The sequence below is a fragment of the Siphateles boraxobius genome, unplaced genomic scaffold (assembly GCF_051911475.1).
Source record: "Siphateles boraxobius isolate OS27281-9 unplaced genomic scaffold, OSU_SipBor_1 130, whole genome shotgun sequence".
NCBI classification, from domain to species: domain Eukaryota; kingdom Metazoa; phylum Chordata; class Actinopteri; order Cypriniformes; family Leuciscidae; genus Siphateles; species Siphateles boraxobius.
Window position 1 is genome coordinate 7219618 of NW_027508734.1, and position 17331 is coordinate 7236948.

Sequence of the window (17331 nt, forward strand, 5' to 3'; positions counted from 1 at the left end):
AATGTTTCAGTCTCTATGACTTTGTATAGCATTTATAATGAAATAGTGAGAAGAGAAGCAAGCTCGTGTTGAAAATTATTTCTTGTCTTGAGCTTTTGAGAGGTTCCACTAGTACCTGTGTTAGTAAGTTTCATGTTGGTTTTATGATGCTGATTGTTCAGCACTTTGGTCTGCAGGTGCTGCTGTTGCAAAGTGCTATATAAATAAAATTAAGTAATTGAACCGATTTTTTCTCAAAATGATTCACTTCTTCAAAGTGTTCGAATCCCCACTCGCTGGTGACCCCTGCTGGTCAGAAGTGTATTTGCAACAAAAACTCAGACCTAACGTGAATGAAAACACTTTTTACAAACTCATTGTAAATGAATTATTGAAATAAAATCTATCCAATGCAATTAATTAATTTAATATGATTAAATATCAAGCGTCTGTATACATGTTCTTTTATCAATTTTCAGGACTTTTTTGTCTGTTTGTTCCATGGATGGCTCAGCTAAACAGGCCAATAAGAGGCGATTAACTACTATTATTCCTTATAATTAAACTTATGCCTAATTAAAACGTCTACACATTTATAAAACTGATCAGAGTTCAGGTAAAACATATAGACACTAGTTCAATCTCAGTGAATCCGCATGATTCATGGGTTCAAAGACTGACATTATTAATACATAAAAAAATATTTATTATGTCTATAGGCTTGTTCGACTTGAACCGGCGCTGCGCAGACCGATCGGTTGATGACATCAAAGTACCGCGAGAGCGATTCAAAAGCATAAGGAGCCGTCTGCTCTCTAATCGCTCTCGCGGTACTTTGATGTCATCAACCGATCGGTCTGTGCAGCGCCGGTTCAAGTCGAACAAGCCTTATGTCTAATCGCACCCAGCGGTGAACCATTGAAATTTCGAAACCGTTGTGACGCAACGAAGCTTAGTTTACTGAAATCACGTGACTTTGGCACTTTGATTCACACTCCGAATCACTGATTCGAAACAAAAGATTCGTAAAGGTTTCGATGCTTCATGAATCAGTGTTTCGAAATCGCCCATCACTATTTCAACAGCCAGCTAAAGATTTGTTTGTCTGTATGAAGATTCATTTAAACCAATTTTAACCTTTGAATCATTACTATGTAATTTTGCCACCATTACATTTGTTGTGGTTTTTTAACTAAAATAATATAAAAAGTAAGCAAAACATATATAATACAATAGCAAATGCTTTATTATAAATGTGAAATCTTTATGAAAAAAAGTGGTGGTAGCTTTTTTGTTTGTTTTTTAGCCCAGTATGATCAGTCATTATTATGCGTGTTTTTTATTTTTGTCATTCTATGCTTTTAACACTAGAGGGTGCTATACGTATGTTTATTTCTCTCATGGCAAGCTGACATTTTTGACAAATTTCTGTAGAAGTGCCATTCATTCTGAAAATGATTTAATTCATAGCCCATATTACCTTTGAAAGCCGGAGTGATTTTTCATTTTCCATAAATTGTATATAGTCAAGCAGCTCGGCTGTTTGTCCTGAATGAACATTGTGAGAAAAAAATAGCACAAGAGCCCACCAATTTTGTGAAATTACAGTATTCGATATGGATTTAATGTAACATATTTAAGGAATAGAGAAAATACACAACACTGTACATGATATATAAGAAAATATATGACAAAATATTTTTGACAATGGCTTAAGATATGTGCTTATTGTATGAGGCCAATAGAGTTTGTTATACATAGAATACATCCACAACATTTTTGGATATTTGAATTTGATTATTCTATAAACGTCAAGTAGGCCTACTGAAATTGTGCAATAACAAATTGACGAACATGGTGTGTATGGCTATTAAAACAGGTTAATCAGTGAGTAAGAATTCCTTATAACACATTGCAGACCTTAAAATCCCTACATAAAAATATTAAAATATATATATATCACACAAAAAGTAGTGTGATCATTCACAACTTTCCATATCTCCAGTACTAGCCCTTTCCTTCTAAACCCACACCTTTCCCTTCCCTTCTCTTTTCCCAGATTGCTGTCCACAGCATCCCCCTGCCAGGCCGCGGTGCTGGGTCGCGGGAAGGTTTTTGTAAACGGCCCGGCTGTAAGGAATAAAACACAGACCCAGCTGAAGGTGACGAGCGAGCCGACAGTACGCAGCCAAGGCCAGAACCAAGAGTGGAGTCACTAGCAAGAAACCCACAACCAGCAGAGCCACGCAGCCACCGTCATTCAGCAGGTCCGAGCAATACGGTGTCGATCCGTGCGGGCGCACCTGAAAACAGAGACATTTGACAATTTTTGTTCATTTATTAATTTTTAGTATTTTGTAATTTATTTGTAATAAACACTTTGTGGGATATTTTAAAAAGTGTCATTTATTTGTTAAATGTTTTTCTTAAAACATACGCGCAGAGCGTGACGTCATATTGTGACCGTTAAAGTGTAAATTGCAGGTTAAATTTTTCACGAAGATAATGCAATGTGCTTACTAAACATAAAGATAAGAACACCATTGTTTTGTATGTTTTTTATACCAAAATGCTGAATATAATAAGAAAAGTTGGTACGTTTTACAGTGGTTTCAAGCACGCCCCCTCACTTCCACTAGGCTGGGCGTGACTAAAAGGGACTCCAAGCCTAGAGTTACGTTATATTGGAGACCTAGCTAGCAAAAATGGTTAACTATTGTGTTTGTGCGGGATGTACGAATACATCAGAAACAGGGGAGAGTCTCCACAAGTTCCCAAAGGACAAACGGCTGATTCGTGCCTGTAAGTGTTAGCATAACTTACCCGAGGTAGAGCTTAGATCGGGCCCAAAAAATCAAGCCGACCCCACCCAACACATTAACTGTAACTATGAACCCGAGCTCGATTTAAACCCGACAATTTTTTAATACGTGATTCGTTATAACTGACGTTCTCAACAACTTTCTGTTACTTTCTCCCGCCCGCAACATTTATGTTTTGTCCCGCTCCCGCCCGCAAAAACACTTTTTTTCTGTAACGTTACCTCCCAGAGCCGCAAGGGCTGTGCGAACTGTGCAACCGCACAGGGCCTCGCGCCACTAGGGGGCCTCGCAATTCTGACGGGTCCCCCCACAAATTAAGCGGGTTTTTCGATATGTTCTGGATTGTTGTCTTTCGCGGAGTTTTGACGAGTTTTATAGACTTTTATATAGTGGTGGGGGTGGACCCCCCCACCCCCCCCCCACCCCACCCCCAAAAAAAACAACTACAAAAAAACAACCTAAAACATCTTCCCTAGCCCCTGCTTAATTGGTGTGGGGTTGTTGAGGATAAGAGGTGGAATGAGTGTGTAGGCATTGCTGAGGAGGATCTCCCTGAAGGAATGAGTCTCTGAGGTGAGGACAGACAAACAACAGATACACTGGGAAAGAATGTTTGCTGACAGCACATATGCTCATTTTCCTTAGTGAGCTGATCTTTTGTTACATCCATTTATAGGTTTACATGTATCCAAGAAAAAAAAAACACTTACATTTTCTCAAAAACACTTTAATGTCCTCATAATCTATATTGCATGTCACCTCATTTCTCAAAAGATTCTGAAAACCGTTTGTTTGAAGATTCACTATCCAAATCCCTCCTTTCTGAGAGTCTACTCTGCTCTGATTGGTCAGACGGCCCAGTCTGTTGTGATTGGTCTACTCTAATTGGATTGGTCATACGGCCCAGTCTGTTGTGATTGGTCTACTTTGCTCTGATTGGTCAAATGGTCCAGTCTGTTGTGATTGGTCTACTCTAATCTGATTGGTCAGACGGCCCAGTCTGTTGTGATTGGTCTACTCTAATCTGATTGGTCAGACGGCCCAGTCTGTTGTGATTGGTCTACTCTAATCTGATTGGTCAGACGGCCCAGTCTGTTGTGATTGGTCTACTCTAATCTGATTGGTCAGACGGCCCAGTCTGTTGTGATTGGTCTACTTTGCTCTGATTGGTCAAATGGTCCAGTCTGTTGTGATTGGCCGACTCTGCTCTGATTGTTTAGACCGCCCAGTCTGTTGTGATTGGTCTACTCATCTCTGATTGTTTAGACCGCCCAGTCTGTTGTGATTGGCCGACTCTGCTCTGATTGGTCAGACGGCCCAGTCTGTTGTGATTGGCCTACTCATCTCTGATTGTTTAGACCGCCCAGTCTGTTGTGATTGGCCGACTCTGCTCTGATTGGTCAGACGGCCCAGTCTGTTGTGATTGGCCTACTCATCTCTGATTGTTTAGACCGCCCAGTCTGTTGTGATTGGTCTACTCTGCTCTGATTGGTCAGACGGCCCAGTCTGTTGTGATTGGCCTACTCATCTCTGATTGTTTAGACCGCCCAGTCTGTTGTGATTGATCTACTCTAATCTGATTGGTCAGACGGCCCAGTCTGTTGTGATTGGTCTACTCTAATCTGATTGGTCAGACGGCCCAGTCTGTTGTGATAGGTCTACTCTGCTCTGATTGGTCAAATGGTCCAGTCTGTTGTGATTGGCCTACTCTGCTCTGATTGGTCAGACGGCTCAGTCTGTAACGATTGGCAAACTCATCTCTGATTGTTTACACCGCCCAGTCTGTTTTGATTGGCCTACTCTAATCTGATTGGTCATACGGCCCAGTCTGTTGTGATTGGTCTGCTCCGCTCTGATTGGTCAAATGGTCCAGTCTGTTTTGATTGGCCTACTCTGCTCTGATTGGTTAGGCGGGTCAGTCTGTAACGATTGGTCTACTCTGCTCTGATTGGTCAGACGGCCCAGTCTCTTATGAGTAAAGTGCGCAGGTAACGAAATGCCTATTAATAGCCATTCAAAGTGGATTCACAGTGCTGAAACAACACAAACCAAACTCTTCTAGTCTCAGCTACAACTACAGTGTTTGAGGGTCAAAGTAGACGTTGTTCACAGGCAGCCAATGAAGACCATAGACTGGCATTATGCAAATGAGTTACATTGTTAGGTAGGATTGTAACAGGAAGAGAGGCTGGAATTACTGACGACTCGTTTTAGTACTTCAGAATCAATTGTTTCTTTTAGGAGACAATATCTTTATTTGTCGTACACTTTGATCTTTAAAACTTTGCAGCCCTTTTACAGTCACAAACAGCTGTATAATAGGGGTGGCACAGTACATGAAAAAACAACCGAACCGTTCGCTTCGCTTGTCTCGGTTCAGTGCGTGTGTGCGTCGCACGGTTCGACGCATGCGCAATGTAACCTCCTGCCCGTGACCTCAGACAGTGTGTTTACTTTTCGCGCCAAATAAGAGATGTGTGGACAATGGACATACATATGAGGCTTCTTTGACTATCGGTACTTTGATGTCATAAACCGATCGATCTGTGCAGCGCCGGTTCAAGTCGAACAAGCCTATAGACAGTAAAAGTTGAGTATGGAGTGCTGCAGGTCTCGTCACGTATAGAAATGGCAAGTGGGAGAGATAAGGAAGGCTAACCGGAGTTGGAGGATGCGCCAGCGTCGTATAAGTCCGGTGTGTGGGAACATTTTGGATTTCATGACACTACGTTTAGATAAGAACTCCAGTCATATGTTTCCAAATACTGCACTTTAATTTCAAGTAAAAAAATGCATCCTCACTCTCAGGGAATAGAATCATTGTTGATACTGTTTTTGTGTTGATGTTGAACTTATGGTTATGGCCTTTGCTATTGTTATAGCCTAATTTTAGGCAATTATGTGTAACATATTTTGACTTATTTAAAAGATAGTGCTTTAAGAGTTCCTGTCTTTTTCTTTTAAAAGATAAACTTTTTGTAAGAGCTAAACTGAAGTTGACAGTTTGATAAATGCATGTTAATTTTAATCTTTGTGTGCTAAAAATGCAAATAAGTCCCTGTAGAGATAGCAATACACATTCTCCTTTTTGCCAAATAAACAAAAACATTTCATCAATGTCTTCTCTCTTGCTGTATCAAAATGTCACCTAGCTTTCCTCAGAGATGGTCTCAATAATGTGCTTAAAGTCAGTGGCGTCATGCCCATTCAAAGTGCACGTGCCCCCTCAGATTTTTATTCCCTAGTCATTTTTTTTGTCACAACTTTATTCCTATTATGCTCCATAATACCAGAGCCTATAACGACTCAAATATTCTTCTGGATGTGTAATAAATCGGTCAGCATCAGCCCGCCCCTTTTTCCTAATATGGTGTCTGTGTATATCAAATCTAGAACGCTACGCGCGTATCGCTCTAGAATCTTTGCTGTGTATGTTCAAGCAACTCACTCGTCTCGCACGTTGAGCTGGCAATGTTTTACAGATGGTCTTGAAGTGGTTATTGGGCAAAGCAACAAATCGGCATTGAATTAGTTATCGGATGATATTAAAAGGTAGTGGGATTATTTGTGGTTAACCTGGAAATTTTAACTTGATCAAAAAGTTATGGATTTGATATTAGCTGCGAATTCAGAGCATTAACTTAAGTTGTGTCAGTGCAACGTTATCGATTGCTAGCCTAGTCTAACCGTAAACTAGTTGGCTAACGTTACTGCCTGCCATACAAAGCCAATAAGCCATAGTAGGTTAAATGTACAAGTTACAAGTTAAGGTGATTACTATTTACAAGTTCCTTATTTAAAATATAATAATGAGCAGTGTAACTACAGTATTTCAATGATTTTACTAAAGTAATGTTACATATTACATTTGATCATTTGTTTACTTTTTTACATTTCTGTCAAATATGAACCATTTTCAAATAAACGGGGTAGTGTTAACCTTATTCAGCACTGAAATCTGTCAAACTTGTTTCAAAGTCCTTCATCACATATTAATATTAAAATAACTTAATTCTAGAGCACCACAAAGTCAGACCTCAGCACCTTTATGCACCTTTAATGTAAGATCGTTCTTAGGTCACATACCAAATTAAAATCATAACATAATATACTGCAATGGTACTGTTTTTAAAATCATGTGTAGTAGGCCTAAGTGTACAGTAAGTGTGTGTGTAAACATGCTTTAATGAAGTAGACTTCAAAAGCTTTTGAATTTGAGCTTACAGTTCTTTCATCAACCTGTCTTTTACATAAACTTACAAAATAGATACTTTAACTTAGTCCTCAGATGGAGGAGGGTTGCTGCGAGCTCCGTTAAGGTATTTCTGTCCCTCCCAAATTGCATTGAAATGGTATGTTTAGCAGCCAGAATTTAAAAATTTTCAAGGAGCCCCTCCTAACATGATCCATATCACCCGTCAGAAAACAATTGCAACGTCTCAGATTGTGCCCGCCCAGAATTTTGGCTTGCATGACGCCCCTGCTTAAAGTCAAGTCAAATTCAGTTTGTGCATGATTACATGATATACATTTTTTTTAATACTGTATCCTGAATTGTGGATAATTAAGCTATAGCCTATATCATATGCTGAAGTACATTTCTGGAGTGTTAAAGATTAAAAGAAAAAAATAACAACAAGAACCGTACAGAACCGAAAACCGTGACCCTAAAACCGTGATACGAACCGAACCGTGGGTTTTGTCAACCGTGCCACACTGCATGAATAGTAACTTTCGAACAGCTGCTTTGTGTCGGATCACAACAAAAATTTGCATTTTTCACAAGCATGTTGCATATTTATGCTTGGATGATCCGTCATCTTGCCTGAAGCTGCAATAGTAGGCTAACATATCTGTTCAGTCAGATACCAAATTTTAGTTTACAATTGTGATTCTTTGGTTAAATAGCATTGCACAGGAGGAAAGGTAATTGAGGGATGAAACTGACCCCCACATTCTTTATCTATTCCCATGTGAGATGGAGGGAAGCAGAGTTAAAAAAGAGTGACTGAGTAAACAGAGAGTAGGAGGGTGAAAAACTGATAAAGCCCATCTGTGTTTGGAGCTGCTCTTTCTCACTCTGGCAGGTTTCTTCACTCAAGGAGATGATTGTAAAAATCACAGATAAATACAGTCGTACTTAAAGTTTAAGTAAGCCAGTGTTTCTCAACTGGTGGGTCGCAGACTGAACAGTCAAAGAAACAACATACATTTTTTAAAAATACGTAATTATAAATGTTTTTCGAATGCGAGACTTTTGATTTTCAAAGACGCGCGTGAAAGTGTAGAGAAAGTGTAGGATACAGACATTTAGCCAGACGTGCCTGAGAAAAACGTTGTCCCGATTCATTATCTGCGGAGATGTTGTCAGGCTATATGTTTGTGTCATTATTCTAACGTTATTTTCGTAGCTTGTTGAGAAATAAAAAGTCTCTCACCTCAGAGAAAACAACTTTCCTGTCCACGTGCAAATGTGAGGCGGCGCGCGCTGGATATCACGTAAATATACCAAGTGCAAAGAAACTACGAGTATGCAACGTCGTATTAGTAAATGCTGAAATAAAAGTAAAGTACCAATACATCACGTAACTGCTACGTCGTGTGTTAGCTGGAAAGGATTTGCATGAAGGTTACCTATATGACATATATGATTCTATCAGGAGGAACAGTTTATGTTTCTTTAACAGTTCATGTTGATATTGTGTGTTCAACATGGTAACTGCTGTTTTCACAACCCCAAAATGCCAATTTATTTTTACTTTATGTATTTTGTAAATGACTGTGGCGGCTTACCAACCTTATTGTAGCAAAAAACAAGTTTGGGACTGGTAATACTGTTTATTCATCAGGGTTGGTCATATTAGTACAATTTATTTGTATGTTAAAGGTTGTATCAGTGATTTCTGGCCCAAAAATAAATGTCTAATCTTTCCTAACGATCCGCTAGCTGCCCGCCCCATAAGCAGGCCGTCCAAAAACCGCGTCTCTGTAGGCAGCCTAGGCTCTGAGATCTGCACACAAAAACAAATGGGTACAACCACCAATCAAAACCAAAATAAACAGTGTTCCAACCAATCACTGACAGGGGCGGGTGTTGCTCCGATTTCGCGTCCAGCCGTGAACGAGCGCAAATCCTCACAACACCCGCCCCTGTCAGTGATTGGTTGGAACACTTTATTTTGGTTTTGAGTGGTGGTTGTACCCATTTGTTTTTGTGTGCAGATCTCAGAGCCTAGGCTGCCTACAGAGACGTGGTTTTTGGCATGCTTATGGGGCGTGCAGCTGGCCGATTGTTAGGAAAGATTAGACATTTATTTTTGGGCCTGAAATCACTGATAAAACCTTTAAGTAAAGGGGGACACTACTTGTGTGTCAACAATTTTTGTTTTTTTTAAAACAAGTGGGTCGCAGCTTGATGACCATGGGGAAATTGGTCCCATGGCCAAATCAGTTGAGAACCACTGCAGTAAGAAAATTGCATACAGTCTAAAAATACAATTTTGTGAATATTTAGTCTCCAGGTGGAGCAATGAAGGGAGGGGTGTGTTTATTTTGTTGTCGATTTCATGGTTTACTGCACCTTATGTCACAGTGATTTGTATAGCTCTTTTCACAATACAAATAATCACAATTATCCTCTTCAATTATCCTATTATGTGTCTTTGACATTGGAGTCGACTGCTTATGTGAAGTGACAAACTATTCACACCATGGTGGTCTGCTGTTCCTTACAGATCTTTGAATTTATCTCTCGTTCATATGTGTCACATGGGGACTAATTGGTCTGAGTGGCCATTGATCTTTGATCCTAAGGTCTGGTAATCGGAGAGGCTGAAAGAATTCAGCCTTTATTTACACACAATGACCCTTACTGACCCATGGGTGCTATGTGACCATAGCTTAAGCTGTTTTCTTCTAGAAAGAGACAAAGAGCATGTGAGATGGAGGGTCTGTTTATTACAGAATCTTGTCTGTTCATTTTGTTGTAGCGTTTGAGAGAGAAGTAGAGGATCTTCTCTTCTGTGGGTCAAAGTGCAAGATTGCATAGTCATTATTATACAACTTTGTGAGAGAACATTTTTTATTATTATTAAACTGCAGTAATCCTCTCCTGAATCCTGAAACACTTCTCATCTGACGTCATCTTCAAACTCCTGACCTGCACCTGCTAATACTCCTGCACTCAAACTGCTGAGAAATGCCCAAGATTAAGAGATTACTTGGTGAATCAAAGAGAAACAGAGGCCAAACTCCCATAAATACCTAAGAGAATATCTCTGAATCATGATTAGCTTTTATTCTGACTCTTTTTTCCCAGATTATAAAGGACATTCCTTTAGTGCTGCTACACTGTTTGTCTTTCAATATGCTTTAAGCATAAATTACTCTTGTTAAATGGCTAACTTCATCTCACTTTGATTAATGAAATGTCCTGTTTTCTACTTTAAATCAACACACTTCACGTTTACAATTCATTTGAAATGATGCTTGCAGAATTTTGACACGCAATATGTCTTTATAGGACTTATTTTACGTTTTTATTACTTGTATATAAAGCAAGCACTACATTGTTTGGCGCTGAACATTTAAGAGCTTAATTAGATCTTCTTTTCATGAACTGTTGGCTGTTCCAAGATCTAAATATCCAACGAAAGTTGATGAAACATTTGCAGTGAAGGCAACATTATTATGCAATTATCTTCACGTTGATATTGGATCTGCAGAATCTGTGTGTGTTTTGTAGAGACCTGCTTTTATTACTTTGTGAAGTTTTTGTTATTGTGTTTTGTTTTATAGTGTTTTTGGCACAACATAGCTATATAAATGGTATATAAATGAAGCATTTTTTAAAAATGATTTAACTTTTTCCACTCTTTTCTGAATAAACTGAGAATCAAAATATGTTTTTGTTTAAAATAGATATATGATTCTCTCGCGATTCTGAATAGACAACTAAACAAAACATTAGGCTAACTTATTTTTAAATAATTCAAATTAAATATATATATTTTAAAAAGACTGATTCAATGATTTGCGCATAAGGAATTTACTTGTTTCACTTCACTTGAACGAATCTCTTGAATGATTCAATATAGTCGCCACCTACTGGTGTAACAATGTAATTGATACAATCTTTATTGGAAGCATTAAGTTTCAAATTCAAAAGGTGATTTATTCTATTTTGAACGCTTCTATAGACATCAGTGTTTATATCTGAACTATAAACTTTTATCCCAGACTTTTATCACGTGGGTGTTTGAATCGAGATCTCAATTCTTTAACAATTAATCGTGCATCGCATCTATACTGGTTGTGTAGCTAATATTTTTTATACTTATGAGTAAAGTTTCTTTTGAGTGTGTGTGTGTGTAAACCTTCTATTTTATTATGATGTTTCTTTTACAAAAAATTGTCTTATTTATTTAAATAAAATAAAATAATTTTAATAATTTATAATTGTCAGACAGTTTTCAGGTTGTTTTTTCACAGGTTGCTCCTGTGTCTAAACGTAATATGTCCTCATCACGTGAAATGATCAGCTTTGAGCTGCGTGTTTACTGTCTTGTCCAAAATAATTTTCCGTCACATCCTTCAAAAACAGCCTTATAAACTCTGTACATCATATATTATTTTGATATTTTGACTAGTTTTTTTAACGCACTTCTCCCAACTCTTACCGTTGAATGACAGAGAAAGCCGAACACCACCATGACAATAGCAGGAGTGAGGATGAGCCCGAAGACACAGGCAGCCAGGCAGGCGTTGATGGCAGCGATCAGCAGGTTCTGCGCGGTCACCAGCACTGAACAAGCCCAGCAGTCCAGAGACCCCCGCAGCTCCAGCGGACCCTCCGCTGCCGAGTACGGGGGAGGCACGACCACCCCAGATCCTCCGACTGTGGTCCCGGCGGGCACAGTCGAGGCTAGGGAGTTTGTGTGCTGGAAACTGGGGTGATGGTGATGGTGGTGATGGGTGTTGTTTGGGAGCTCTTCAGAGAGGTCGAGGGCCTGGTGATGAGCCCCTTTCTCCAGTGTGCCATTCATGCTCATCTTGATCTAAGGACGATAGAGAAGGAAAGACTTTACAAAAGTAAAATAAAGCAATAAGCCCGTGAAGCCGTGATTTACAGCGATTTAGGCACGAGTTAAAACCCCCTTAGCTGTTCTAAAGTTACTGTAAAACACGGCTTTAAGGGGCTTATTGCTTTAATAAAACGGTTACGCCATTAAAATATTCATTTTATTCATATTTTAAAAAATATAACGTTATTGTAACACATTTATTCCTCCGCCAAGCAATGTAGTTCCGAAGAGGTTGCCAAGCAACTCATGCAGCAACAAAGAATCACAAAGGGTAGTTGCGCAGTAATACTAATGTCATGCGGTCACAGGTGTAATGTATATTTGTTGAGTAATTTACAACGGCTTCGAACCAGAACTATCCGTTTTATAATGATGATTTTAATGATCCAGAAGCTTGTCTAGTCTTCAATCACCCCTCCTATCACTCCACTGGCTCTTAGTTGTGGCCAGAATCAAGTTTTACAGAGGCTTTCAGGACTGAAACTGGAACGGCTCAACTGTAAAACCACACTGTAAAAAGTGATCAGCTGACTTAACCAAATAAAATTGAGGAAACCTGTTGGCTTAAAATTAAGTGAATAAACTTCATTCTTAATCAAAAAAATATAATATATACTCGTCAAGTACATATAACTTAATTTTTTTCAATTAAGCATTAAGTTTATTTAGTAAAATTTAGTAAACCCGTTGTCTTAAAATTAAGTGAATCAGTGACGTCTTGTTCCCTCAACAAGTCACTCTCCAAAACCTTCGCTCTCTCTGTTCCTCTATGGTGAAATAAGCTGCCAATCTCCGAAACAGCTGAGAACACTGTAAACCCTAACTCTCCAAAACATTAAACAAATTAGTTCTATCAAATTAACTTTTATGAGTATTTAGAACTTTCTGTTTCTTTTGAGTTCATAAAACTGACACATTGAGATCTGAATTGTTTCTTGTTTTGAGTTTTATGAACTTGTTTCTTTTAATTTAGACAAACTTTGGGCCGGGATTTCTATTTTCCAGCATGCTTTGCCATGACACATTTAAAAGTGAGAGTAAATGCTAAAATTAAGTGTTATATAATGTTTTTGGTTCAAGATTAAGTTTTGTTATGCTAGTTTTGAAGAGTTTTGTTATGTTGTTTTTTTGTAGGGTTACCATCATGGCATGAGCTTAGTTTGAGAGATATAGATATGAAATCTTTTATTTAGCTGTACTCACTCAGCAAGTGCTATGCTAATGCTATCAAGGAATTGTGTTAACAATTAACAAGTTAGGATTTATTGAATTAACTTGTTAAAGCGCCACGTTCTATAGCTGAAAATATTTAAGTTGAGATTACATGATCATTTTAAGTTAAATGTATGAATTAGCTTACTTAAATATTTCAAGTTATGAGCTATTAAAATGTGAGTACAAAAATAAAAATCTGCAAGTTCTGCTTACTTAAACTTTTAAATCTTAACTTAAAAAATGTATGTAACTGATAACCTCTTCCTCAACTTATTCGGGTATACAGTGTTGTCTAATAAACCTGGCATTGTGTACTACAATGATTGTTGGCTCTTTGATGAATGCTTTGTTCTCCTTTTGTAAGTTGCTTTGGATAAAAGTGTCTGCTAAATGCATAAATGTAAAGTTTAACCCTTAAATGCATTGTTTCACCAATCATGTTTGGGTCTTTAGCGACCCCGATCTTGTCTTTATCTAACATGGTTGGATCTCTAACCGCTGCAATAGTGTAAAACTCTGCTGATATTTGAATAAAAGTTACAAAAGAATAAAATGAAGCATAATTCGTTACCTAACTTGAAAGGGTTCGATTTGAGCAGATGTTTTTATCATCATCAGAGCTCATTCAGCATCTGGCTTATATTGGTTCTGTGATTGTGATATTTTTGTTAAAAACAGCAGCTGCAGGAAACTGGGTTATTTCACTCGGAGCAATTGTTTGAAAATCTAAAAAAGGTTGTTAGTTTGGATGCGTTCATATGTGACTTTGACATCTGTTTTGCACTGTTTACTAACTACTAAAGTTCAGAGCAAGGTTAAATCACTTATCGCCAGGAAACTAGAGTAGTATGATCTTTTAATTTGGTCTAATCAGAGACTGATTGTTATCTGAAAGCCAATTGGCCCTTTGTGGCGGAAACTAATTGGTATTTCAGTGTGTTTGGAACAACACAGGCGATATGATGAAGTGATTAAAGCCTTGACATCGCAGTCACACACACCTCTGAAGATTTGATCACTTTTACCTCCAGTCTTTTATCATGTATATGGGTATGTATGATGTCACCCCAAATAAATAAAAAAAATTAATATTGTTTCTAAATTTTTTTGTTGTTGCTTTAAGCAGTAAGCACCCTCCCCCAATCACCGTTTCACTTTTAAATTGTTTTATTTATTTATTCTAAATTTGTTAAATGGTAATGAGATCCATGCTTTCAGGACACATGATTGTTTGAAAAATCAAATAAAATTGACAAAATCTCATTCTCATTACCAACGAAAACAGTACAGAGATAGAAAATGTCACAATGTTAAAATACTTGTGATCCCCAAAAGGCTTATTTTTATTTTTGTGTACTAAATTTGAAGAAAGTATAAAATTATAAACGTCATATATATAACAATATATATAACAATATATATATATAACAATATATATATATATATATATATATATATATATATATTTATATATATATAGGCCTATATATATATAAATCAGTCACTTTTATTGTCAGAATTTCTTCCGGAAAATTTTCTTGGACGATGACATCACGGTTTTCTCAAGCACGGCTATATATATATATATATATAACTTTTTTACAACAAAAATGAAACATCACTGAACTTACTTAAGCGGGACTGTGACGCTATTTTCTTTTAGAAACAAACTTTGTTGCATTCTGTTATCTCTGTAAAGCTGCTTTAAAACAATCTGTATTGTAAAACGCGCTACATAAATGAAGGTTGAGCCTGAGCCTGGTTTCTCCTGAGGTTGTTTCCTCCTTTGTTGCCATTGGCTTGGCTTGCTTAGTTAGGGACATTAAATGTAACATTTAATATAATATTCAACAATAATATTGATCTGCCTGCATTGACACTATCATACAAGAACTGAACTGAGCTGGACGATGACATCACGGTTTACTCCTGAGCGGCTATATATATAAATTAACTAAATTAATAACTTATTTTCTTCTGGAAACAGAAGAATGCATTATTTTCCCGTTATCTCTATAAAGCTGCTTTGAAACAATCTGTATTGCAAAAAGCGCTATATAAAAAATGTGACCTGACTTGCATCCCGCGACATCAATACCATACAGATACAATACAGTACAATCACCATAATAATAATAATAATAATAGTACTGCTAATAATAAAGATGCAGAACTGGCAGCAGTGCATCATTAAACAAACCTTCCACTTTCCCAGAACTATGAGGCCTAGAACCCAAACTCTGGAAGGTGCCGTTCCCCCATCCCGCCTGTCGTTAGACCGAACATCCAGATAGGACTCCAGAACAATAGACCGAGGTCAAACTACATAAATACTTTACACGCCAGACAGCTGTGGCCTCAATGCCATACGCTAATCATCTAAATATGGATACAGGATGGTCTCCGACTCTCTCTCTCTCACACACACACACACACACACACACACACACACACACACACACACACACACACACACACACACACACACACACACACACACACACACACACACACACACACACACACACACACACACACACACACACACACACACACACACACACACACACACACACACACACACACACACACACACACATAGACTCTTACCCTTAAACACTAGATCCTGAATATGCCATCAGTGATGCATGATGAGGGTGACATGCACACTTTTGTGCGCTTGCTGGCCGTTGTGTTGTCTTCCTGCCTTTGTATTCTGTTTGTTAGCGCCTAATGTATGGCATGTGACTCAGCATATAACAAACACTCGATCACCCCTCACAGGAAACCTGAACACAAGCGCACCCCATGCCAAACCTGGAGAACACACACTGCTCCACCCGCTAACACTGTTTCCACTTTTCTGGGAATCACACAATTGAGAATTAATCTGGAGTAAATATTACTTAGAAGCAACCTTATTTATGCATGTATAACGCAGAAATGAACTTCCAATATATAGCAACTTAAAAATCTTTATAGGTGGAATTGTTTCTACTTTACAATACTTTAAATACATAGTTCATTCATGAAACTAATACCATGGAATTAGCCAACCAGATATACACTTATCCGGCGAGATTATGAAAAAATCTGTTTACCCCTCCTCCTCCCCAGCACCACCTGTAGACATCTGCTATGGGGTTTTTAATATATTCGTGCAGCAGCATGTCCTTTATGTATGTTATTTTAACTAAGCTGCTGAACAACTTCTTGTCTTTGCTCAGCAGTGGCGTAGCAGATCTCGTCCGCCAAAATCAAGCATATGTACTTTCCATGCCCAACGCCAATAAATGCTGGTTAAATAATTCACTTCGAGAGTTATCATGATTAAAACAGTCTTTAAATGAAAGGTGGTAGCAGGCATGCACTTGCAACACTACACTCTAGAAGTGCACATGCATAGTTCTAACGGTAATGTGAATTAATGTCAAATAAGCAATCAAACAGATACGTGAATTCCAAGCATTCCCCTACAGTGGCCTCTGATAGGTCAGTCTCACATGCACCTTATCAAGCCCTCTGCACCCCCCACTCACCCGATGCTGAGAGTCCAGTAGTCCTCTTCTTCTTGTTGCCTTTGTCTAACTCAACATGCACTCTTTGTTTTTTGCTCTTCTTTTTTATGGAATTCCTTGTTCAAAAAGTTCTAGAATCTCTAAAATTCTAAAAACGTTTTTCCTTGCTGTGCAAGACTGATCCTTGTTCTCATTTCTTGTGTTCTCGGAAGTGAAGCTGTTTTTGGCTGTATATGAGTCCACTTGCTCTCTGTTAGTGAGGCAGACTGAGATATGGATGTATCCTGCCTGGCAGTTATAGCAGTGCCTTTCTCTGTGCCTCCCTCATGCCCCCTCCCCCTTTTCCTTACCCTTCTCTTCTCCTCTCACTCCCTTTCTTTACTTTTTGGATGGGGGAAGGAATGTTTATTTAAAAAGCCGAAGTGAAGACTTAAATTACTGCTGATGGATAGAGAGGACATTAAAACCACCTCACATTTACACCACATCTTCCACACCTCCTTTCTCCTCTGCTCGAAACATAAACTGCTCTGACCACATGGTGCCAAGTGTTGTTTTTCCTGTAATCTTGGGGAGGTTTGGTTGATATTGCCCAAGTGATCTGTGTATAAACTCGTGTTATCCATCATCCTCCACCCATAAATGCAATTGTTATGCAACAATCAGTCTTTTAGGGGACATTTCAGGGATACAAAAATAAAAATGTGTTGGCTC

General features: G+C 38.3%; 1 protein-coding gene across 1 annotated transcript; it reads right to left on the minus strand.

The window, feature by feature from the left end:
• Positions 1-1571: 1571 nt before the first annotated feature.
• Positions 1572-16897, minus strand: tmem88b (transmembrane protein 88 b). Its single transcript, XM_077227622.1, has 3 exons — positions 16639-16897; positions 11480-11857; positions 1572-2282 (listed from the first exon to the last, which is right to left on the minus strand). Exons 2-3 carry the CDS (start codon positions 11849-11851, stop codon positions 2001-2003), a joined length of 654 nt encoding a protein of 217 aa, XP_077083737.1. The 5' UTR covers positions 11852-11857; positions 16639-16897; the 3' UTR covers positions 1572-2000.
• Positions 16898-17331: the final 434 nt, after the last annotated feature.

Bases quoted from the DNA above. Each gene is read 5' to 3' on its own strand.
- tmem88b (XM_077227622.1), bottom strand. From the start codon at position 11,851: ATGAGCATGAATGGCACACTGGAGAAAGGGGCTCATCACCAGGCCCTC. The intron at 2,283-11,479 runs GTAAGAGTTGGG...CTCTGTTTTCAG, and splicing joins GCTTTCTCTGTCATTCAACG to GTGCGCCCGCACGGATCGAC.